General features: G+C 37.6%; 1 protein-coding gene across 2 annotated transcripts in view; it reads right to left on the reverse strand.

Moving 5' to 3' along the window:
* The window catches only part of LOC119781036 (ankyrin repeat and BTB/POZ domain-containing protein BTBD11-A), a 246,226-nt gene extending 220,206 nt beyond the window's left edge, over window positions 1–26,020 (reverse strand). For both annotated transcript variants that reach the window (XM_038281356.1, XM_038281355.1), the window contains exon 1: window positions 25,153–26,020. In XM_038281356.1, coding sequence (XP_038137284.1) covers window positions 25,153–26,020 — 868 coding nt within the window. The remainder of the gene's footprint in view (window positions 1–25,152) is intronic.

Consider the following 26,020-nt stretch of genomic DNA (forward strand, 5'->3'; position numbering starts at 1 on the left):
ATGTGTTTTCTCTATGATCATTTATTAAGGTCATATTCTTACCAACTAAAATAATATTTCCTTAATTTTTTCCACAATGTCCAATTTTTTTATACCCCATTTTAACAGTCAAGATCTAATTAGCTTCACAGTCTCAAGCAGCGTTAACACTTTCTCATGACATAACAAAAATCATTTTATCTAAATAAACAAAAAAAACAAATGTGAGTCCTTAAGGGGTGATAATGTGTCGAGGTATAATTTGAAACAGTTGCAGGTGAGTAAACACACTTGAGGCGATCTATCACTTGTCACTTTTAGTGAAAATGGTTCATTCTTGTGGCTTGTATCAGTCAACACATCTATTGAACCTGCTACCAGCAGTGTGAAAAACTATTCACCTCAGTTTCTGTTCCCTTTAAACGCTTACATTTAAAAGACACTTTTTTTAAATGAAGACTTCTTTTACAAAATGCAGAAAAAGTCAAGTAGTACTACATCCGACTTTATTTTAAACTAAATAATATACAATAATTTTGGTCATTACTCACCATTTCAATCAGATTAAGTTCAGACTTTGACTAGGCCACTTCGAAACCTTGAATCTGGTTTTAAGCCATAACTTAGATAAAGTAATTATGGTAGCGACAAACAATTCAAAACTTCTCCACACTAATAGGTAGCACCATTACTTTGCTTCTCAGCTGCTTATTTTATTTTAACATACCTTTTTTATTAAACCAGGGCACAGTGTACAGTTTTTTTAGACTTTCGGATGGGTTCAAACTAAAAAATTAAACAAAATGGTTATACTTACTGTAGGTAAATATTGTTTTTTGGAACCCTCTCCAAATCAGACTAATATTATAAGTCATAACCAATGTTTGGATAGAAGAGTATGGGAAAGTTTGGATCAGAAATGACGATGACAAAGCACAGCAGTTCCCCCTCCCCCATATCTGTGTGATTATAATGAAATCCTGAGGCAGTTAAAGGAAACGTTCCTTTTCTACACAACTGTAAAGTTGCCACATCTTCAATTCAGCTGAGTTGCAAGAAAAAGCTCCAGATTCCAGGGCGAGTATAGTTGGACAGCGTGTCAGCCGTTTCAGAGCAATAGCTTATGTAACCGTGGGTTTTAAAACAGAAAGCATAAAAAATCTGGGTGTTGTTCCATTTTTTATGGCGACAAATTTAAGTTGGTGTTTGCTTTTGACAAATCAGGATTAAGAGGTGAAGTAAAAAATAACTACTAACACAAAAGAAAGGCAAGTTTAGGCCTGAATTACTTAAAATATCCATAAGGACTCCGTTACCCATAGTGCAACAATAACCTGACACAGGTTTACTTGGTGTCACTCGCTCCAGATGGTTTAGCCTAGAGCAGGATGGCTTATTTCCACCCTCAACCTGGGAACAAGCAGAAAGTGATTCATCATCCCGACCTCATTAATTAAATGTTGTAAATGTGAAGTTTGAGGCCTGTCGGGAACTAACACAACAAGATCCTGCTGCAGGGTAACACAGGGACATGAATACACCCCAAAACAAAGCTATTATCTACAGTGGCTATCAAAACTGTATATCCTGCACAGTTCAAACTGATAATTAGGAGATTTAAAAACAGTTTGAAACTAAAATACATAAAAATAAATAGCCTTACTACACAACTGTGTACAGATGTAAAGTAATACTTTGTCAAAGCCCTTTAATTTAAAAGCATTCAGTCTTTGCACTGCAAAAAATCTAGAAATAAGTAGACATTTCTTAAATTAAGTGTATTTACCCTTAATTTCAAAAGGTAAATAAGATTATTTGACTATGGAATGAGCATATTTACTCTTCCAATAAGATAAATAGATAATATGCACTTGAATAAAGACAATACAATAGTATTCATTTTTTAAATGTAAATTGTCTTGTTCCATAGGAAAAAGGTCTCACTTAACTCCTCAATTAAAGAAAAAAATGCACTTATTTAAAGAAAAACATATTTATTTATATTTCTTTTTTTTTTTTTTGCAGTGTGGTAGGAATCTTCTGGATTCATTGGTTGCATTTTCATTATAAATGAGCACAAAAATATGCCAATATTCTCCTAATTTCAAAAATGCAAAGTTTCAAAATTGCTGCATTCCTATTAAATAAATAGAATTAAAATTGCATGTGGATCATCCTCCAACTGCTGGTCTCCTTCTTGGTCTCTTTTACAAAACAATAAGGTCCAGTTGCAGATCACATGACTCATGTTTCCATTGCAGTTTTGTGAAATATAAGAATTTTGATATGAATGAAAACCACCTCATCAAAGCGTAGAAGCTTTTTCTCCTAAGTGCAGTGTTTCCATTTAGCAATTTTTATTTTGTAAATACAATTCGTGCCATTTGATAGTTAATGGAAACACATCTTTTGTAAAGATGAACAAGGAAATCCTAACCTGACTCCAAATCCATCTGGAAACCTTCTGTTGAAGTAATTTTGGGAAGGGGCGAAAATACTGGTTAGCTGATTGGCCTATGTTGGTGATAGACGGGCCAAATAAACCAATCAGATCAACGAAGCATATGACGTACTAACAGCCAGGCTACTCTTGCCGAAACCAGTTGGGAGAAGAGCAAAAACATCTTTTCCTCTGAGAAAAGCCTCCAGAGCAGTGTTTTGCTCTTCTTTCAGTGAAGAAATACTCTGTAATTCCGATAAAACTTGCTCGATAGCCACGCTAACGCTAGTTTCCTCGGCTGAAGCCGCCATGTTCTTTAGACTGAACTGTTGCGCTTCTCGTTGCGTCACACCTCAACCCGCCTCAAACCCACGCTGATTGGACGTTCGTTTGGTGAACGGCTCCAATTTTTTTTTTTTCAACGGAGAGTCTCCAGACTGATTAGCGAGTGAAATCTTGAAAGCTCACGAGATCAGGATGGTCTCACGAGGCTAAGGAAATCCCTCTTCAGTGTCTGATTTCACCTGAAAGTTTTGGGTCTCAGGAAAATATTTTGAGAGAAAGATAATAGGACTTCATTGCTCAATCATCAGCATCACTTGAATATTGGGATGACTGGATCCCCCTGACAATATACTAATGCAAGTCAATGTTGTGACCCCAAAGGGAGGTCTGACAAAGTCTAATGGACTGGAAATGTTACCAAGAGATAAAAAATAAAATAAAAAATAACCTGATTCATCAAAAAATAAATAAATAAATCCAGATAATGATGCTCTTAAAAAGGCATGAACAGCATGTTCTTTAACCTCAACCTTTCCCTTTAGAGGATCATCGGGGCTCCTATTCCCTCCATATAACCAATTTCATCACTCGCTGCATGTCCCGAGCCCATAACATCATCAATGACCCCTCACACCCCCACCATGTACTCCCTGCCCTCTGGGAAGAGGCTTCGCAGCATCTGATGCAGGTCCAGCAGCTTCTGCATCAGCTTCTTCCCCACCGTCATCAGGCAGTTCAACTAAATCATGTCACAGACTCAGCATCACACTAATAACACCAAACCAAAACACTGCATATTTGCACCCTATGTATTAATGCTCTGAACTTGCATATCAATGCAGGGGTTTTTTAGCACCATGTTTTTTCTCCCACATCGTTTACATTCTATCACGGCTGCACTTTAAGAAGTGGAAATATTAATTTACAGTCTGAAAAGCTCAACTTAATAAAATTTTGTTTTGTATACACTGTGTATACAAAATGACAATAAAAGTTGTCAAAGTCTCACTAAAGTCTCACTAAAGTATCAAAACTGCTATCTCTATTAAATAAACTTACAGCATGTTTTTTAATCCTTAGTCAAACTCCAACCCTGCTAAATACAGCATTTACCAACGAACACCATGTCTAAGAACGGGCTTACATGTTCAGGTTCCTGCGCAGCTTTGGTCCACCCATTCAGGTTTTGCATACAGGCCAAACACTGGTCTAACTAAATGATCTCACTTGAATGGCATAATACTTAAAGTTGCTATATTTTGAGAAAATGTGAGGAAAGGCTTTTATATTTAGAATTAATGTGGTTTTAAAGTTGAATTTCAATGTTTTGCTTAAGATACTTTACTCTCCTCCTCTTCTAAATGAGAAATAAAGCAGCTGGTTTGAGACATCAAAAAGGGGCTCTTCAAAAGAAAAGTCACGACCTCAAACAGATGACTTTTTTTCTTTCCATCTGAAAACATAAGACTCTGACATCTTCTTAAGCTTTAAAAAAATATTGAGATTTTCTTGGAGCATGACTTACAAGTATTACACAAGCATTACACAACTGCCTCCAGCCAGACGCATGATGCATCCTTAGCAGGAGATTCATCACTGCTGGCCAACAGCTGACAGACATCATGAGGAAGGAGTTATCTTTTTTGTACGAAACCATCAAAACTCTTTTTAACCTCTCAATCTCTATTTGTGTTGCAGCCCATTAAGGTAAAAAAAAAAAGAGCAAACTGGTTTTGGATTTGTTGTTTCGTCAATGTAATTTTTGTAAATATGGTCAAAGAAGGAGCTCATCATGGGTAAGCCGCCCCAATGTGCTACTTCTTGCAAAATCTTTTATCATCACTGCTGCCAGGACCTGAGAGATGAAATGACTCAAAGCCAAGTAATCATGTTAGAGTGTTCTAATCTACTCTCATTGAAGCTGAAAATCTGTTTTCATTAAAAAATAATGTTACCAACCAACGTCGGACACCGATGGCAGTCATGAAGACATCCTAACATGCTGAAATCATTTGGAGAAATCAGTTTATGGGAGACAGCAAAGCATTAAAAGGACAGAGAGAAAAATCAAGACCTGTAACAAAAATAATCAGGAATCCAGAAAAATGTTGAAAAATTTGGCCTTTAAAAGGACAGGATTTAGCCACTGAGATCTGGTCGAGTTTGCCTCCCTGACATTAGTAGGTACTAACCCTAAAGATCCTTCATTGAACTATAAACCATCCATTTACAAACAAAGAAGATTAGCATCAATAAAAAGGCCATAAATTTGGCCAAATCAGTAATGTAGGGTAAAACTTTTACCATAATAATTGGCATCCGATACAGACAACATTATAACAGTGGTCAGAGAAATATTTGAACATGTTACCTTATTATTTGATTGGCAAAAGCCTGAACAAATTAGGACATGTTGGATTGTATGAAGATCACCATATTAGACTATGAAACATTTGGAAAAAAAGATAATGATATATAAAAACACACCAAAATCCCACTGCATTGGTGCCTTTTAGGACAACACATGCAGACATCCAAGGGCTGATTTGTTATTTTTTATTTGATTTCTTAAATTAAAAGGGGATCATAAACAAGAAGGTTTGGGTCAAAGATAATCAGCTATATCGGGAATTGCAAAACCTGCTTCTTAAAAATAACGGATAAACATTATACAACTAATGCTATATCCTCCTCAAATCATCTGCAAATCTCACTGCATAGAGCTAAATTGGAACACTTCAGAAGCAGGAGTAGACTGTGGCTGTAGGTCAGAGTAGCTTTAGAAAAATAATATTCAGCCAAGATAAAAAGGAGATTTTCAGACAAAAATTCCCAGATAATTGTACTTCAGACCATATTCTATCAAAAAATCTCATTTTCAAGGGGCCGACTGAAGCCGACTTGAACCCCTGTGGGCCTCAGCAGATGGCCGCTCACACTGAGCCTGGTTCTGCTGGAGGTTTCTTCCTGTTCAAAGGGAGTTTTTCCTCTCCACTGTCGCTACAAGCATGCTTAGTGTGAGGGATTGCATCCCAGTCAATGAGTCGATAAAATCAGCTGGTTTTCCTTAGATAGAAAACTTTGAATCAATTTGACTGAATGATCTGGTGAACTTTAAACTGCCTTGAGATGACATGTGTTGTGAATTGGCGCTATAGAAATAAACTGAACTGAACCTTCAAACTAGTGTTGCACCTATACCAGTATCGGGCGGGGCCCCGATCCAGCACTAAAATGGTGGTATCGGTATAGAATTCAAGTTTCTCTATTATATCTAGAGCAAAGAATTTATGACTAATTTTACTCATTTTGAAGAACGCTCAGCAGAGAAGCTACTATCAATAGCTGCATAGAGTCATCCTCATGTAGGAGGAACATACTACATTTTCTCCTAATTTACATGTATTACTTTCTACTGTAGACAACTTCATGAACTCATGGAGTAAATGTGTATCAGGGGGAGAATCTGCTTACAATTGGTGCTTTCTGCATTTAAAAACTGACCTCGCTTGAGCTTTGAACTTCCTCTACAGTGATGCATAAAAGTTTTTATGACTCAACATATCATGAATATACAGCTGAAGTGATTATTAAGCTGCATTATGTAACCATTTCCTTCATTAACTTAAAATTTTAGAGGCCAGAAAGCTTTGTATTTTTCCCCCATCAAAAGCTAACCTGATGGTAAATATTAAGGCAGGTCAAGCTTGAAAATTAGCACTCTGGATTCAAAATATAAACAAATATAGTTTAAACATAGGTAATATAAGTCAATTAAAAACAGGTATTTCAAGCTAAATGAAGAAAAGTCAGAGGGTGGTGCTCTGTTAACCCAACATAATCATTTCTTGGTCGAGATTGACATCATTGTTCCGGAAAATCAAACATTTCACAATAGGTCAATAGAGTAACTCAGAATATTGTTGGAGATTAAAACATTCGTTTTGCCATTTCTTGCTTAATAGGTATGATACAATATATGATACCTAAAGGATTTCAAAAAAAATCAGCTCTTAAGCTCAAAGCCTGTTATTAATATCTGTGAAATGCCTGATCAAAAGCCTCATCAAACAGAAGCCACAGGCCTGCTGAGACGAGGTTGCACAGGACGATAACGGAAATTTATGTGGAGGGAAGAAATACCGTCTCTGACAAGATGCACACTGGAAAAACATCAGATTTAAACCTCAAAGGGCTACAAGCTTCATAAATCAACAACATAGAACTCAATAAAGTCGCTCTTTGATTGAGATTTTATTTTTAGCCCAGCTTAACCTTATTTTTAGTTAGAAAAGTAAAACATTTGGACAATATATCGCACCAAAGTTGCAATTTGTGCTCCTTATAGATCAATATAAATGTAGAGCATAGAAGCAAAATTCCCGCAAATATGAACCATATTTATGTATCATTTAGAGAAGCAAAATCAATATAGATTAATATTCAGTCTTTAAATGTCAAACAATGTCTTATTATAAGATGTAAGTGCATATGATGTTTCAAATATATTTATTGGGAATATAAAACTTTAAAGGGAAAATGTATTGTCTGCAAGTCCACATACGGTTACAGTAAAGTGGCAGCAAGACATAGGTGTAGAGTTTTCTGAAAGTGACCTAGTAGTTCATACCTGTAAAATTTAAGTTTTTTTTTTTTTTTACTACAGGAAATGTTAAAACGTCCACTGCAAGCTGTCCAACCATCCCAGTCAAGTTCCAGTATTCATTATATTTTAAGACATGAATCAACTGATTGAAAACTACAATAAGGTGATCAGACTTTGCAATAGTTTCATTTGGATGGGCAGGGAAATGTTTTTAGAACAATAATACAGGAAATGTACAGGAAACCGTTAATAGGACGGCTGGAAGGAGTAAAATACGGTAGTTTCCCGACCAACATGGGAAACTTGACAGCAAGCAAGTTGTGTAATGACCAAAATGAAAGTTCATGGGAGGTAAGCTTTGAACTCCATAAGATAAGTCAGTTTTAGAGCATTAATCCATTTATTTTTAAAAGTTCAGGAATAAAACACTTAAAACAAAATTTTATTTAAACTAATGTAAGATATGAAAAATAGCATCTAAGTTCTTAAAAGTTGAAAGAGAAAATAAAATGTTTAAAAAAGTATTTTGTAAATTTTAGATTTGTTTCAGTAAACTAATGTTCAAGTTTTGGAAAGTAAGTTATTTGCAGAACAAAGTAACTATAAAAACCAAAATCTAACCTGTAAAATATAAAAGTAACCTTTATGTTCTGGAAAGTAACTTTCTCGTTGGTTCTAGGTGCCAGAAAAGTACATATTGTATTCTAAAAAATTACAGGACAGTACTTTAGTCCCAGAAAACCCTTTTTTTTTTTATTAAAAAAAAAAAACAACAACAAAAAAACTTCTAATTTCAGAAAGTAATCTGTACATTTTGGAAAGTTCCACAAATATAATATAAATCAGTTTTAGAAAAGTAATTCTAGAAATTCTAGAAAGTAACATCTAATTTTTTTTATAAAGAAATTCTTGAAAATTCAAGTTTCAGGAAAGTATAGACAACATATATTGTAATGTTCTACAGACGCCACTCACAATCTTAACGACCAAGTTAAGGGAACATGGCATGTATAAAATACCATTTCTAAAGTTAGAAATAAATCTGAAGCAGCCTCTTAATGTATTACATGCCCTGATTATTGTTGCTTTTGAAAATTCCTCCAGGAAATCACTCCTAAGTCAAGTTTTTACTGTTGACAGGTAACATTACACAGAAGAAAGCTCTGACATCAACTGTCAGAGGTTTTCTCAACATCAAAGAAACCGTGTGCCTCTTCCAGACTTTTAGGATTTACATCAATGTGACATTAACTTATTTATTTATTAGAGTCTGGAAACTCAATTAGGTCATTTTAACATTTCACTATAGTGTCCCAGCCCACTTAGGTGATTGTTTTCAGACACACACACATATAAGTCCAAATGTAACAGGACATCAATTGAACATGAATCACACCTACAGCGAAGCTCGCAGTGCAGCACATGGAGCTCATTAAAAACAACAGCTCATCTTTCACCATGGCCCCGGTGTGACAAATCCAATCAGAGAAACCATTTCACACAAACAGGATACTTTTTTTGTTATATGAACAAACAATGTCAAGAAACACATTTTGTATTGATCAAAACAACATGACACCCCTTTTAAATCAGTTTAATCAGATAACCATTTGGAAAACATGTTAATGTTTCTTGCTTTTTAAAACCTAAATTATGTGTTTCCTTATCTGGTGTATGCTGATGTTACGTAATATTTGTTACTATTTTTGCAAGGTAATTTTGGAACTTTCTTCCATTTTAAGAGATTGGGCTAAGCTTTTTTAGGTTTTATTTATATTTATTTTTTAAGGGGGACATTTTCCAAATGTTTTTGCCATAAGAAACAGAAGCAAATCATTTACAGAGTTAAAAGAAGAGAAGAAATAATGACAACTCTACTATGCAGCAGCTCGCCTATCAATATCAGCTGCTTCTTTAGCTCCTCTTCATTGATTCGTTATACACTGGTTTTCACAACAGCTGATTTGCCTAATTTTATGCCCTTTGTTCTTTTTTTCCCCCCCATGTATAATTCGATCTTATAATTTCTTATTCATTGTATACAAAATTGATCTGACAAAAAACCTAAAGACCATAAAATCTAGAATTTAGATATTTACTGCATTACTGTATATAGGGTACTTTTCTTTACCCTGAAGTTGAAAATATAAACAAAATGTAATCACTGTGAACACTTTATAATTTTTTTTTTAAACATACACCTTAGGACATCATTTAGATTTATTTAACTGTCTTGGCCTTTATAATGCTATTTTAGCTTGGCTATAGCTGGTTGATAAGCAAGTCTGACATAAGTTAATCTGATCACTGTTATTGGAGACCTTATTATTCTGCTGTCTTGTAAACTTTATAAAATATATAAACTTGATTTTAAAAATCAAACTTGAGTTACTTCAGTAAATAAAGTAATTTAGACTATATTGACACAGCAGGTATTAATGCTCACCTCAAATTTTCGGAACTCTGATCTTTAAGGTGCGGTTTTTCATGCTACTAATTAAATGTGAACACGTTCACACTTCAGTCTGAGGGATTCAATACATACACTATATTGCCAAAAGTATTTGCTCACCTGCCTTGACTCACATATGAGCTTAAGTGACATCCCGTTCCTAATCCATAGGGTTCAATATGACGTCGGTCCACCCTTTGCAGCTAGAACAGCTTCAACTCTTCTGGGAAGGCTGTCCACAAGGTTTAGGAGTGTGTTTATGGGAATTTTTGACCATTCTTCCAGAAGCGCATTTGTGAGGTCGCACACTGATGTTGGACGAGAAGGCCTGGCTCTCAGTCTCCGCTCTAATTCATCCCAAAGGTGTTCTATCGGGTTGAGGTCAGGACTCTGTGCAGGCCAGTCAAGTTCATCCACACCAGACTCTGTCATCCATGTCTTTATGGACCTTGCTTTGTGCACTGGTGCACAGTCATGTTGGAAGAGGAAGGGGCCAGCTCCAAACTGTTCCCACAAAGTTGGGAGCATGGAATTGTCCAAAATGTCTTGGTATGCTGAAGCATTCAGAGTTCCTTTCACTGGAACTAAGGGGCCAAGCCCAGCTCCTGAAAAACAACCTCACACCATAATCCCCCCTCCACCAAACTTTACACTTGGCACAATGCAGTCAGACAAGTACCGTTCTCCTGGCAACCGCCAAACCCAGACCCGTCCATCAGATTGCCAGATGGAGAAGCGCGATTCGTCACTCCAGAGAACGCGTCTCCACTGCTCTAGAGTCCAGTGGCGGCGTGCTTTACACCACCGCATCCGACGCTTTGCATTGCACTTGGTGATGTATGGCTTGGATGCAGCTGCTCGACCATGGAAACCCATTCCATGAAGCTCTCTGCGCACTGTTCTTGAGCTAATCTGAAGGCCACATGAAGTTTGGAGGTCTGTAGTGATTGACTCTGCAGAAAGTTGGCGACCTCTTCGCACTATGCGCGTCAGCATCCGCTGACCCCGCTCCGTCAGTTTACGTGGCCTACCACTTCGTGGCTGAGTTGCTGTCGTTCCCAAACACTTCCATTTTCTTATAATACAGCTGACAGTTGACTGTGGAATATTTAGGAGCGAGGAAATTTCACGACTGGATTTGTTGCACAGGTGGCATCCTATCACAGTTCCACGCTGGAATTCACTGAGCTCCTGAGAGCGACCCATTCTTTCACAAATGTTTGTAAAAACAGTCTGCATGCCTAGGTGCTTGAATTTATACACCTGTGGCCATGGAAGTGATTGGAACACCTGATTCCAATAATTTGGATGGGTGAGCAAATACTTTTGGCAATATAGTGTATAAGCGACCCGCAAACACGAAAAGACGAAACTGCAGCGCTTTGTTTACAGATGTAATGATGAATGTGACTAAATCGTTCAATCAGGCTTTGTTAAAGAAAAAAAAAAAGGTCACAATGGATGCTGCTGTCTCCATGTTGTTATTTAACTTTTGAGCAACGACACTATCATGGTGCCATCATTGACCAAAAAGAAAGAAAGAAAAAGCAGCACTACTATTAATAACAGCCATTTTCACAGCAATCATCCTTTATGGAAGTGACTCAAATCAGATTTTTTGGGAGGTGCAAATATCACAATTAGGCCATTTAAACTGCTGTGAAAAATTCAAATAAGTCTATCCAGACTTATGTTCTTTTTCCTGTGTTTCTTCATTAAAAAAAAGACTAAACTGAAGTAAATTGGGGGATGCAGTATCAATATTTTCCTTACAATTAAAAGACAAGATTTTATTTATAAATCAAAGAAAGAAAAATCATTAGAAATTGAATGCATATTTTTTTATTATTATTATTTTTTAAGAGATCAATGCTTAAGAAAATTGCCCAGGAAAATATTCAGGTTTTTTTTTGTTTATTTGTCACAAGGATGCCACTTTAACTAATTTAAGCTCAATCTCTTCTTTCACTGTTTTTTTTTATAGCCATTAAGCAAAAAAATAAAACAAAAATCTTTATTTCAGTTTCCAGTCTCTGTCATACTACATTGCATCTCTGATTCATCTTAACCAAAGTTACCCCATATCAAAGATGCACTCTGAGTTTACTTTACCACACAGGGACCCCCTTAAACTTGAATTAATTATTAGACGTTGTTATATTTCATAAATTTTGCTTGCTGTTGGATTAGGATGCAGATAGAAACTGATGAGATTATGTAATGTAATTTAGCATTAAGATATCTTTCATATTATTAAAGGAGAAGATGGCTGAAAACAGTCAAAGTAATGATGTTAAGGCATAAACAATGGGATTTATATGCTCTATTGTCCTTTCAGATTTGTGCTTTACAGTTGTAAGGTACTGTATGCCTGGTATTTCCAATATATTCAACAAGCAACTACAGAGCGAACCAACCCTGTGACATCACTGCTTTGAGTACTGCAGCATGGCCATGCCCTTGCCAAAAAGTTTTTTTTTTTTTATGGTAAGTTTTTTCTTTTTTATATTTTTCACATTTGTAATATAATCATTGAAAACTGTAAGTCGCAATTTTTTTTGAATGTTTAATTTCCACTTTAAGCTCAAAAGGGATTTAAATGAGAATGATCCATTCTGGTCAGAGGGGAAAGGCCACAGAAGGGTTCGGTATTCAATACAGCGGAGGTAAGGTAGAATGCTCCATGGCGTCACGCTTCTGAAACGCATCTATACAGCTGGATTTAATACCGAAACATTTTAAAGTGGAAATCAACCTTTTTGAAAGAGGGAAACATAATTTTTGAAAAAAAATCATCATTAGACTGTTAGACACTTCAGAATCAACTTCAGGCCTAAGATTTTAAACTTGAGAGTCCTGAATGAGTTAGAATCTGCTTTCTCAAGGACTCCTGGTGGTATGGTTGCTTTTCCTTTCAGCGGGAGTAAATGGTTTTGTGTTAATGGTTCTAAGTCATTTGAGTCATTCGACACTGAAGTTATTGGCCTTATTGGTCATTTAGGGTGGCTTCCACTTCACATAGTGCTGTTGACAGGGATACATCATCCAGTGTTTGTTACGGTTACTCTTGCATCAAAATAGTTTCCCAAAAAAATCAAAAATTGCCAGAGTAGTCTTAGGAGGAGTTTTTTTCGACTCACAAAACAAAAAGCACTCGTGGAGAATTTTCCTGTTTCAAAAAAAAGGGGTGTTTTCTTTACTTATAAAAAATAATATAAATATTCTCTACTTGTTAATCTCAGCAGGAGGCGGACTGACAGGAGGAGGGTCAAAACCAATACATAAACAAATAAACAATAGCTCTACCATTCACACAACCTTAGAACTTCAACATTAATAATTTTGCAAAAAATGAATTAATAGGCTCCAACAGTGTCTTATATTCAGATATAAAAATATTTAATCATTTATACCCTAAAATTTAATATAAACCCTTAAATCTATAATAAAATAAGGGCTAGAAGGTATTTTTAGTGCCCTCTCCAAGAACTCAAACTTGCCAATTTGGATTTTTAAGCAATAAATATTAAGTATAAAACGTAGATGTTATTATTTTTGCTCTTCATCTTTCCCCTTGTGTTTCCTGTTGCTAGTCTTAATGACCAACAGATAAGCATAAGTGTTAATTAAACAGATCAGCATGGTAATTATATCCTGGAGGTACCGGTGCCAAAGCCTTCGCCGCCCAACCTCATCCAGCTGACACTCTGGCCTGATTCCTCCTCATGTATTTAAGTCCCTCAGTGCATTACGCACTGCTAACACACTTCTCTTATTATCTCATCCTGACCCGGTACATTCACCTATTTAGTGAAAATGAAAGAGGAATCCACTGTACAATAAAAGAGAAGTAATAAAACCAAAACAGTTTGAGATACTCCCAGCTGAAAAAAACTCATGTTTGCAATCTTCTGCAGTGGAATCACCCAGAAGCATATGAAGTCAAAATGAATATTATAACAGGAAAGGTATGAATGCAGCTCATAAAATCCATCTTGGCCTCACAAGAAGTTCAGAATCACCGATGGTAGCTCAAATTGGTTATAGGGGCTGAGTGGGAAGCCCATGGCCGGATGAAATTACAATGACATGAAAATCCATCACAACCAGCTTTATTTGGCCGAATGCTCACAACATCAGCAGAAAGACAACAATCTGTCTGCTCATTTCCATGCACCCACCCTGCCAGGAGGAGAAAGGAGAAAATTACGACAGAATGGACAACAGGAGGCTTTGCCAGAATCCTGTTGTTATGAGTCGAGCTTATTATAAACCACAGTGGAAAACAAATATGCAAACACAGAGCCCGCCCCCAGCAGAAAACACAATAAAATATGGTGTGAAAGACAGAGACTGAGACACCATGCTGCTAATTTAATATGCTGGTGGAGGCCTGCTTTCCATTTCCATTATGCTGCGTCATCTGCCCTGCAGAGGTCAGAGGTCAGAGCTTTTTCTTTTGGAAGGTCATGAAGAATGACATGCCAGCAGTTCAGAAAGCTGATGACTATGTCGTCTTTTATGACTAATGAATGTTTATGAGGAGGACTGGCATATTTTAAAGTGATAGCAAAACATATCTAACTTAATAGTTACCAATATCTGACAGATTCATTTTATTTTAGTCCTACAGAGACCTTTGAAAGAAATTTGTGTTTTGTTGGTCTCCAACAAAACAAAACAAAAAAAACAGATTGTAATATCTAAAATTGGCATCAAAAGGGTTCAGTTGACAGGAAGTTCTTGAAACATTTAGGTATAACAAGAAGTGATTCACTTTGACAAAAAATTACACTACGTGATATATCTTTATATGGTTCTTTTTTAGATTTAACAGTATAAAGATAAAGCAAAACAATTAAAGCTAAAATTGCTGGTCAGTATAAGCAGTCATACAAGTAGTACACAGATTTAACCCATGCTAGTAAATTCTAGCAAAATACTATCATTTTGGATATGTTCCTTAGCATAACATGTGATGAGATCAATCCGCTCCAAACAATGGAGGACAAGAGCCACTTTTCCACTGAAAGGATTGGTTTTTACTTGGGTGAAAGGAATCCTGGGGAATTACTCAGCCTGATGTTCCCATACTGTGAAAAGCCCCAGGACACAGATTTAAATCAGCCTGAGAAAAAACCTGCACTACACCTTCAAGACAGCACCTGGTGGTAATAAGAATATAAATGCTTTATATTCACCCTGAGCTACTCCAAACAGTAGAGGGATATCCCAGAGTGGCTTTAAGTTCAAGTAAGGTCAATGCATAAGTGGTGGAATAGCCTTAACTCGATGCTCCGAATAAGCTGAAACTATGAGAAAGGGTATTCAAAAACACCTGGGCACTGATTTACTATAACTTTGCATGTATAAAAACAGGCGCAAAGCTGACTTACTAACCAGCTGCACACTGAGCTTGCATGTTTAAAACAATAAGAACTGCAGATGCAAAAATGCATGTTTGCCTTAATTATTGTGCAAAACGTATGTAGATCATCAAAACCTGCAACATACTAGGAGGACGATATGCAAATACAATCAATTACCACCTGCAAAGGGAATTTATCCAACCTGAAACACATTGAAGGTGCACATTCTGAGGCTTTATGTAAAAGAGAGAGAGAGATTTTTCGTGGTGTAAATATAATAGGACTGTCAGAAACTAAAGCAGTATACGTACAAAAATGTAACTGATTCTAGTTTGTGGGGAAACGCCTTACATCATTGCATTCATCTTTTATCTGGATGGATCATTACTGTTCATTTATTCTGAATTAGATCCGTTTTCTCCTATAAAGCTTGACTAGTTTAGTTGTTCTGTCTTTAGCTGTATCAGTTATTTAAAAAAAATATTCTTGCTAATAATCTTGAATAAATCTATTGACAGAACATGCATTGCTTGCTACGTTTCCCTTGCTTATTATTTGTTAATTGCTGTTGTGTTTGACTGTGTGTGTGTTTCCTGGATGTAGAAATTGGTAAAGGTATGGTTAAAATATATTGCTATATAGTCTTCATTGCTTTTATAGAAAGTACCGCTGGTTCAGGACTTCTTTTAGTTGTCTCCTTTCCCTCATTGCAATCAGAGGAAATTCTACTCTCTTAACCCTTTTTACCGAGAAAAAACGCTTTTACATTTTGCTGTCTTTCTCATTATTTAACTTAACGCTTGAAATAAATGTGTGCTTTGTGCGACAGTGTTCTGCTTTTTATGCAGTTCCTTCTAAACCTGCTGTGACCTTTGGACACTCAACACAAAGCCTGCTCCTTTCCCTGAAGGTTCTTCCTAGTTAAATGGAGCTTTTCTTTCCACTGTCATCAAGTCAACAAATTGATAAAATGGTTTATGCCTTTTAACAATTGATATTAACTATTCAACTGAATTGGAGCATGCAATAGTACATTATTGTGCTTAAATAAAAATTTTGATTAACAGAAAAGGGTAATTTATATTTGGACAGGACCTGGACCAGAGAGAGCTTTGAGATGAAAAATGTGTGCTTTATATATATACACCGTACAGATAAAACTAAAGCTGTGGGAGTTTTCGCTGTGGTCAGATTTAACTATAAATGGCTGCATCATTCTGGTATTTATCATATAGTATGGATTGTCTCAGCACAAAGGGCTTTACAAACAAAAAGCTTGGAATTCAATTATAAAATGAACAGGAAGTCATTAGCAGTTAATGTTACGTCTATTCGTAAGAAGTATTTTTGAATTCTACATTCATGATGTAAAAATCTACATATCAGAGCTTAAGACTCACTATGTGTTTAGAAAGTATGCTGAAGTAGTTTTCTCTCTTTCTACAGCAGAAATTTGTATGCAGCAAAATGTTTTAAATGCAGATAAACACCAAGTAATACGAAAAAAAGGACTTTAAAGATGCAGTGAAAGGTAAATGCCTTTTAGTGCTACCCTTAGCAAATACATAAAAAGATAGGCTAAAATTAAATAAATATACATATACAGCCTTTTTATATATAATTTAGCTTTAACTACTTTCATTATATTTATACTTTTTTTTGATTCTGCAGAGTACCAATGTGAACCCCAATGTGAATCACAGAGACAGTAGCAAACAGCAGCCTGACAGTCAGCTTTGCCTGTCAGACACTATAAATAACGAGATGCAAGTAAAAACAGAAGAATGACAGTAGGATATCATGCAGTGTCAAGGTTTCTAGAAGCTATAGCCCAACAGAGGTTGTAAAAAAAAAAAAAAATATGTAAAATGAGGCAACTGCTAAGAGCAAAACCAAAATTGATCTTTCAGACTTAGACTTAGATTTTATTTTGTCATTTTGTACACACAAGTTTATACAAAAATACAGCTGTCTAGGCCTTTTCATTTTTTAAAGTGATGCCTTGATAAAGATAAGCAGCAGTGATAAAAACACTGATGAAAAAAACACTGTGGTGAAAAAGAAATTATGTACACATAAGACTGTATAGTTACAGTTCCAACATTCAGGGATTTTTTTAAATAACATTTAGCAAAGTAACATTTCAAGTATATATAATTATTATATATAATGATATATTATTTATATAACATTTCAGACAGCATTACCACTGGCCCTCGGTGGTTCCCATTCACACAGCAGAAAACCTCTATACGTTTTCCATAAATAAATGCATCTATCCTTATCCTAAACAGTGTTGGGCACGTTACTTTGAAAAAGTAATTAGTTATAGTTACTAGTTACTTCTCCCAAAAAGTAACTGAGTTAGTAACTGAGTTACTCCACAATAAAAGTAACTAGTTAGTAGGGTTGTCAAAAGTATCGATACTCAAAAAAGTATCGATACTGAAATGTTGTATCCGGATACAATACTCGTTTTTAAAAGTATCGATACAGTGCCACCACCTGTGGCACCAAAACAGTCAATCATCTAAAGTGCAGAATAGAGGACAATGCACTTTCAGAACACTGTGTGATTGAATAATTCTGTGTACTTTTCAGTTTCAGACTTTTTTCTGTAACATGTGAGCCGCTGAGAATTATTGTTTTTTAACTGGTTTGGCTAGTGTCATTGTTATGTGTGCAAAGCATAGCCAAGGAAGGAACACTTAATTTTAATTTTGTACGTTTTTATCAAGCTTGCTTAATATTGTGCACAGCAAACAACCTCAAAATATTGTTTATTGTATTTATTTATTGTATTTTATTTATTAATGAAAATATTTCTGTAGAGTCTTTGTTTTTATCCTTATGGTATGGAAAATGGTATCGAGTATCGAATATTTTCCTTAGTATCGGTATCGAGTTGCAAAGTTTAGTATCGTGACAACCCTACTAGTTAGTAGTAAAAGTAACTATTGCGTTACTTTTGCGAGTGTATGAAATTAATAACTAGGGATGTCTAATTCTGAAATCCTGTGTTTGGGTTGTTATAGATACTGCAACATGTAGCTATATCTATCTATCTATCTATCTATCTATCTATCGATCTATCTATCGATCTATCGATCTATTCCATCCATCCATATTTCTCCCTTTCTCCATATAGGCTAATGATCGATTACGCTCTCCATAGTTCCCCTGTGGCGCGAGCACAGGGCGGCTGTTACGCGCCATTAGTGTGAATGCGCGTTTCCTGTCGCTTGCGCGGTGAATCGTGCCGCCGCGCTGTACGGAGATGCAGGGGAAACCATATCTGTTGGGGAAACGCAGCTCGACGTAACACCAGTATTTCCATCTGGAAAGCTCTGTTTTTTCGCTGGAGTCCTCCTCACTCTCCATCCCCTCTCTCATGATGCGCGCACGAGTCCTATCATGAAAAAAGGTTAATTGTGCAACCTGAGTAACGTGCAGTAACGGGGTGTTGGCAATTGTAACTGCGTTATAGTTACAGTAAGAGTAATCATTTTGATTACTCGTTACTAAAAAAGGTAGCGGCGTTAGTAACGCCATTACTTTCAACGCCGTTACTCCCATCACTGATCCTAAACTTCACATTGTACTTACTCTAGGGGATCCTAAGATTTTCCCAGGCCAGACTGACCTAAAGTATTGTAATGATTTTTCCCCCACCATTATCCAAAGCGCACTCTGCTGTGCCAAAAACATGTCTATGATTTTATGTGGTCAGTTAATATATTTCGTAGTCTCTCTAAGTAAAGTAGGATCACATTAAGATCTCTCTATTTTCATCGCTCCCTTAAAAAATGTCAAACTAGATCAAATTCAGGAGACAGAACGCATCCAAATGTTGGCCATTTCTCCTAAACATCATGTAGCAAAGCTTAAACTTTTTTTTTTTTTAACTCAGCTAGATTTACTTTAAATTACAAAAGCATTAAGACAAATTCTGATTTTATTTTGAGGTATGATCGAAGGCTTCTAAACACAAACGTTTGGCAAACTTTTTCAAATTGTTTTTTTTATTTCAAGCAAGAAAACTCATGTTTGAAAAATAAGATGTTCAGGGGTGTGAATACTTTTGCATAGGAAGGTGGCAAAAGAAAATAGCCAAACTTAGAAGAAATATATGATGCTACAGCAAGGATTTAAATTACAATTCAATGTTTTCCTCTCCGTCTTCTCCACAAACACCCACACAAACTGTTCTGACATCCCCATCAATTTCAGCGTTCCTTTTAGTCATCATGATCGCTCTGTTTGGTAGACAGAGCTCTGCAGATTACAGTTCATTTGCATCTCCCCACTTTCATTCATTTTTCATCTCCACCCAATCCTCCACCCATTACAGTTAGCTACATCCTGCGTGTGACTCGTTTCAGTACTTCCACCACCCTCTTCATCAGAGACATCTGAAAACTTCCTTTTGTGCAAAAATCTCTTTGCTCTTAATAATAAAGCAAAAGTCTTTTGAAAAATAGCTCCACTTTTTTTTTTATGGTAGAGAGCTGCTTTTACTTCTGGATACAAAGGCAGCAATTCTGATCTGCTCGCTAGAAGCAAAAAGCCAGTCAGGTATGGACAGTGGGAGTGCAGTGCAGGCCTGGTTTGGTCATTATTTGCTGCACTGCTTTTATTTTTGAGGCAAACTTTAAGGAATGGAAGCATGCTTTCCTGCAGAGGGTAGCATTTTTTTCCCTCTGCACTCTCTTTCAGACATGCAGTTGCATCTGGTCTCATTTTGTTTAAACACCTGATTGAATGTTAGAAAGAAATATGATTTAAAGCATTTTTATCATGCTGCAGCTGTGACAACATAAGTTGTGAGATTAATATGACAGATTACAAAAATGACAACATTTGGCCAATATTTAAACTCATCAAAAAAATAAAGAGATATAAAGGAAGATACATACAGATTCTGAAACCCGTCCACAAAGAAAGAAAGATATGTTTATAAAAGAGAAAATGTGCTTATCTTGGTAAAACACAAAGTTCTGATGTATACCTTTTTTCCCCAAAAAGTCCAGCTGTCTTCTAATCTCTTATAATGGTCTCAGATGACAAATAGGAAGTAAGCAAAACAAATTAGACCAAAAAACAGAAACAAGTACGAAATCTTGATCTTTTAATTATGGCCACCGTCAAACACTGCAACGGAGTACGGCTGCTTGAAGCAAAAAACTAATTACTAACCTTTAGCACAGCGTCTGCTCATTTAAAGCTACAGTGTGTAATTTTCAGCGACATCTAGCGGTCAGACTGCAGACTGCAGCAACATGAACGTCTCCCCCCCACCGCTTCTCCCCCCCAACAGTACGGCGAGCGTTACGGGACAAAATGTCTTCCACGACGTCCGCATCACCTACCTTCTCAAGTGATGAGGTTTGTTTACATAGATAATTTTACAGATAGTATTTCATTAGTCTGTGTAGGGTATAGATTTCATGTAGACTTAAGATAATAAATATACCCGTTATTTTTTCTACGTCGTTGTGACGTTTTGGTGAGCTGCTTTGCATGGTGATATAAACAGACGAAGTAATTGTAGTCATTAGTTTAACAGCGAGATTGTGTTCGCTGGAAGAATATATATTCCCCGTTTACAGAGTCCAAGTCTTGTTTGTGGCACGGGGGTTACAAGGCAAGGAAGAGGGAAAGGAAGAGGGCAGAGAGGCCGGGGTGAGCGTGCAGCTGGGGCCAGGCGAGAGAGGGGAGCCAGCGGGGTGAGAGCAGAGGAGGAAAGGCTTGAAGATCTCCAAAGGAGCCGGAGAGAAGTAACCGAGGTATATATCCAGAAAATTATTTTACAGAAAATTACTGAATCATTACCTGTGAAACGTCAGGGACGTTGCTGAATAAGTATACTGGAGAGTAACAGCATCATCACGCAGCATGTTATTGTTTTAGACAGGTCTGAGCATCCTGTACTCCAAAAACTGCAGTGATATTAGACAATTGTGTGTATAGGATTAATTACCTGTCCAAGAGAAAACTGGCAACTTGAGCGTCACTTTGAAAACCTTTTTCCTCCATCAGTGACTTCCATCGTGTAAATGCCGTGCCAATGTTGATCCGTGTTTTTTGTCGTTTCTTGTCACTCTTGCGTTTATTCTCGTCGTGTTTCCGCTTCTTAGATGACGGGGGTTCGGTGTCCGCCGCTTTTCGTTGTGATACAGAGTAGGCATGATCCTCCATTCGTCTGATGTTTGGCCACACAGTGCCAAACAGTTTGCAAAGTCACTCACGCCTGCCGCCTTGTTCACCTTTCTTGTTACCGAGGCGCAGTATACCTGCTTCTTCTTCTTCTTTGGTTTCAGGCAGACTAAACGCTTCTCAGGCATAATACTGCCATCTACTGTTCAGTACCGTCTCAGTTCATCTCTCTCAACTTGCCGTAGTTATTTTCGAGCGTAATGGGAGATCTCGCAATCGCTAGTTTGTTGCCTCTGCGCTGCCGTAGCGCAAAGATGTCAGCCTCCATGGCTGCGAGACCCGCTCCTATGTAATTATAAATAACGAATTCTAAGGCAACGCAAATGTTATGGTTAAAAGGCTGAGCTCATAGGTGATGATAAATAACATAGTTATGTATAATATATTAAATTTCTGAATTTATATGCCTGTAATTATTACACACTGTAGCTTTAACACAAATCATCCAAGCAAACATATAAAAACAAATCAGTTCCTGTTTACCCTTTTGTCCTATTGAACATATAGTTCAGCTGGGATTTTTTTCCTGGAGGAAGTCAATGCTGGAAAGTAAGAAAACTACTATGCTTTTGTCTCCAACAGGTAGTATTCCTGGGTCAGTGTTTTTGTATTTTGCTCCTCCTGAATGAATGCATTCATTATCTTGTTTTCTATGAAATAGTATTTAGCTGTGCCTCTCTGAACAAAGCCTTTTACAACAGTTGCTGCTGCCAATTACTCTGCGTTCTCCCTTTTTTCTTTTCCCGTAGAAAGTAGACCAAGCTCATTGTTTCTGTGTTTCACTTTATTTCTTTCCTGGAATAAGCCATCAGTGGGGTCACTGCTATTTCATTTCACACATAAAAAGGACGCACTGATTAGCTCTGTTCTTTCAAAGATTTCTCAATGTTGAAGGGAGTTTTCCCTCCTGTTGTCACATCCTGACTCAGGTTGAAGGATTCCAACAAAGTCAGAGTCAGACAGACAGATAGATACCCCATCTTTTAATCTGAGTCAACTAATGACCTGAATTATCAGTCAGGTATAAATATATTTCTACAAAATCAATTCACTAAATTAAAAAGAGTATCAACAACCAAAGTAGCTGGTTTTGTCAATTTTCTTTATATTTTTGTAAGTAAAGTAAAGTAAGTACATTTTTTTTTTTTTAAAGCGTGTCTTAAAATCTGTAGGGGTTTTTCGTTATCTTATGCAGGCCAGTTAGTTATACGTCAGCCTGAACATCTAAGATGGTAAATCATATATCAACGGTCATCTGTCATTCACTTTTTTTCGGTCATAGCATCTTGATTCATATGTCGCAGCTAATATACGCAACGTTTGATATAAGAAATAAGAATAATTTCCTTTCCCATTGAGTTCCGTCCCAGTGTTCACGGGGATGGACGTCTGTGTCTTCAGCAGGCGTAGAGCTAACAGAACTGGTAGTGTTGCGAGGCAAGGGCTCAAACATGTACGGCTGGAAGCCTTCTACACCAAACCAAACTTCTGCTGCCCTGGCGTCCTCTTCCACAACATCTTCATCCCCGCTTTCCACCTCTAAATGAAATGAAAATGACGGAGGAGACTCATCCACGACCTCCGACACAAAACTCTCATTCTCTTGCATGTTTCCGCTGTCCATAGCGTTCCTTGACGGTGTCGTTTCTAACTCACCAATTTAGTGCTACTTGGTCCCAATGAAATTTCCCATTGGGAAGCTACTAGCACTAAGTTGCTAACTGGTTAGTAAGATGCTTCCAACAAACCGGCCACAAGCAAACTTGTTTACGAACCTTCTGCCACAACAATCCCGCCCCCTTGATAATCGACCAATCACATTCACTTTATTCACTCGTGTAAAGTCGCGCACCACTCAGGAGAATTCAGAACTGCAACGGTTGGAACGGTCGCTTCCCTACGACTTTAATATCTCTATTTGATCTCTGATCAATGACCCCAACTTTGGAAATAAATATAGAGGCATCTATAAGCTTAGTTTTTGTTGTTTATATAAAAAGCCTTAAGTTAGCAACTAAATTAGACTTTTATTATATTAAGGATACATTTGAAAAGTAAATAGTAAATAATCATGGTTTAAAGATGGCAGTTAGATTTGGAAAGGGTGTTAATACAGACGGAACTGCATTGGGATATCAATCATTGATGTTGCCTTGGGATTATAATTCTTGTGAATTGATGCTATATACACTATAAATTGAAATAAACTCAAAGAGTGAGTTATATCAAACTGACTACATGAGGATTCAACAAATAAAGGTCTGCAAGTACCTTCAGCTTCAGGATTAATTCATTTTCATGGTTTAATCCTTGCAGTTAGATGATTTACTGTACAGAAGTCAGCGTTCATGATATTTGGTTTCAGGTCACATCATATCAATACCAAACCCATTTCAGATCAATCTAACGTTAGATTGCCTCTAACACTCTCTCTTTCTGAAGCTGTTATTCACAAAATTATGCCCAAATGCATGAGTTCAAGAAACGTTTAACCTCTTTCACCAAATCCATCGATGCAATCTGACTTTTTTTTGTTCAATATTGCATTTTCCAGTTTGACAGCTGCGAGTCCCTTCTGCTTTATAATCTCACTCATTCAGTGCTTTTGGTGAAGAAACATACATAGAAAAGGCCAGCCCACACTCACTGATGGCTTACACCTTCTGGAGTGACGCAGCAGCATCATCAACAAGGCCAGCACACAATACACAACACAAAAATCCTGCTTCTGCTAAATCATCAGCCGATACACACCGACTCAGGCTGTCAAAAACACTCATTAACATTCATGCCTGCCACGCAACAGCATGGGAAACACAATGGCTCACGGTGACTCAAGATGGAGTTTGTTTGATCTTTTTCCCACCATAAATACCAATTTGACTGTTCTTCCTGCAGGGCTCTGATACCCGCGAAAGGAAGAACTTGTTTTTGAGGCAGGTTGAAGTTTATGGGGTTTAAAATTTCTAAAAGGCAGCACCATTTCTTATCTGGAGGCGTAATTACAGCTGTAATATAAGCAGTATAAATACCTGCGGGTTTAAAAACTACAAGAATCCTCCAAAAAGAAATTACCTACACTTGTTTAAAATTTAGTTTTAATTGTGAAACAAATTTATTACACCCAGATTGATATTGTTGGCCAAATAAAAAGTATGACATTGTATTGTAGAGTCAATGTGCTTTGAAGATTCAGTAGATGGTGAAAAGGCTCCAATGGTGGGTGTCCAGACTGCTCACTCAGAGGGAGTTAAAAACTACTCTGAGGTGTACTCTGCTGGTGTATTCGGTCCCCGTGGAAACAGAAAACCACCTGGCAACCATCTGGCTGGGGTAGCCAAAGATTAGCCGATGGTGGCCATGGCCACCAAGGCTTATCCCCCGCTTCCGCCCCTGCACAGCTCCCCAAATTATCCCTTACTGTAGAAACTTTGCACTAAAACTCTAATCAGCATAAATTATGTGCCTCTCCTCTTCTTTTATCGGCTACTTGATTTTCACAACTAAATACATTTATTTATCAATCTGAAAGGACCAATCACCCTTTTTTTTCTCTCCTTAACTGTTTATTATAAAATTTTAAATTATGTTTCAGCAGTACTTCATTAATATTTGAGTTTTTTTCATTACTTATAAGATATTAATAGAAAACTGATACAAATGTATCACTAAGTGTTATGAATCAATGGTATATGAGAGTTTCCTTTTTGTTTGTGTTAAACTTGTAGCTCATGGAGGTTGCCATCCATACAACCACTGCATTTTTTATTTTATTTGTATGTTTTGTTTTCTTGTGCTTTATTACCGCTTGAATTCTTGCCGCAGATGAGGTGCTGGTAGGGCTGCAGCAGACCCCAGATCTCCGAGTCGTTGCTGATGGCTTGCTCCATGGACTCCAGCGTGATCTTGGGGATCCCGTTGTCCCTCTCCACCAGCGCGCTGCGCAGGACGCGGCTGAACACCTCCCTGAACAGGCTCTCCATGCAGGCGCACAGGTAAATGGCGGCGTGCTCGTGTATCCTCAGCGCCACCCGGCTGTCCACCATCCACCTGAAGAACCTGCCCACGGAGAACACCAAGCCGCAGCGCGCAGATTTGCCGCGGCTGAACTTGTCTCCGGCGCTGGACATGTTGTAGAGGGAGAGCGCGCTGAGAGCTGCCGTGATGCAGTTCACAGAGATGGTCCATGAGAGCACCACCTTGATGGCGCTCTGGATCTCATGCTTGGTGCACTTGGCGTAACGCAGACTGAGACGCTGCGCCTCCCGGGCTACCCTCACCAGCGCCCGGCTGATGAGGGCGGACAGCCGCGCCAGAACCTCCGGAGACGGGTTCCCCACCATCAGCTCCTCGTCCTTCCTTAGCGCGCCCTCCACCTCTCCATGGCTCCACGGCACCTCCTCCAGCTCGGGCAGCTTGGCGCAGTGTCCCGCACACTCCAGGATCTCCGTGTCCTCCGCCAGGACGGTGTTGACCGTGTCCAAACTGTTGTGTCTGCTGTGCATGGATTCCGTCAGATGCCAATAGTTGCCTCCATGCGAGACGGACTGGTGCGTGTCGGAGCAGCAGAGCGACACGCTGGACGACCTGACCGAGTCCGCGGCTCCACCATAACCAGAATCAAGCGTTAAATCCTCCAGCGTCCTCACGACTGTCTTATCCTTGCCTGCCAT

The sequence above is a fragment of the Cyprinodon tularosa genome, unplaced genomic scaffold, assembly GCF_016077235.1.
Source record: "Cyprinodon tularosa strain WSP-4 unplaced genomic scaffold, ASM1607723v1 ctg17, whole genome shotgun sequence".
NCBI classification, from domain to species: domain Eukaryota; kingdom Metazoa; phylum Chordata; class Actinopteri; order Cyprinodontiformes; family Cyprinodontidae; genus Cyprinodon; species Cyprinodon tularosa.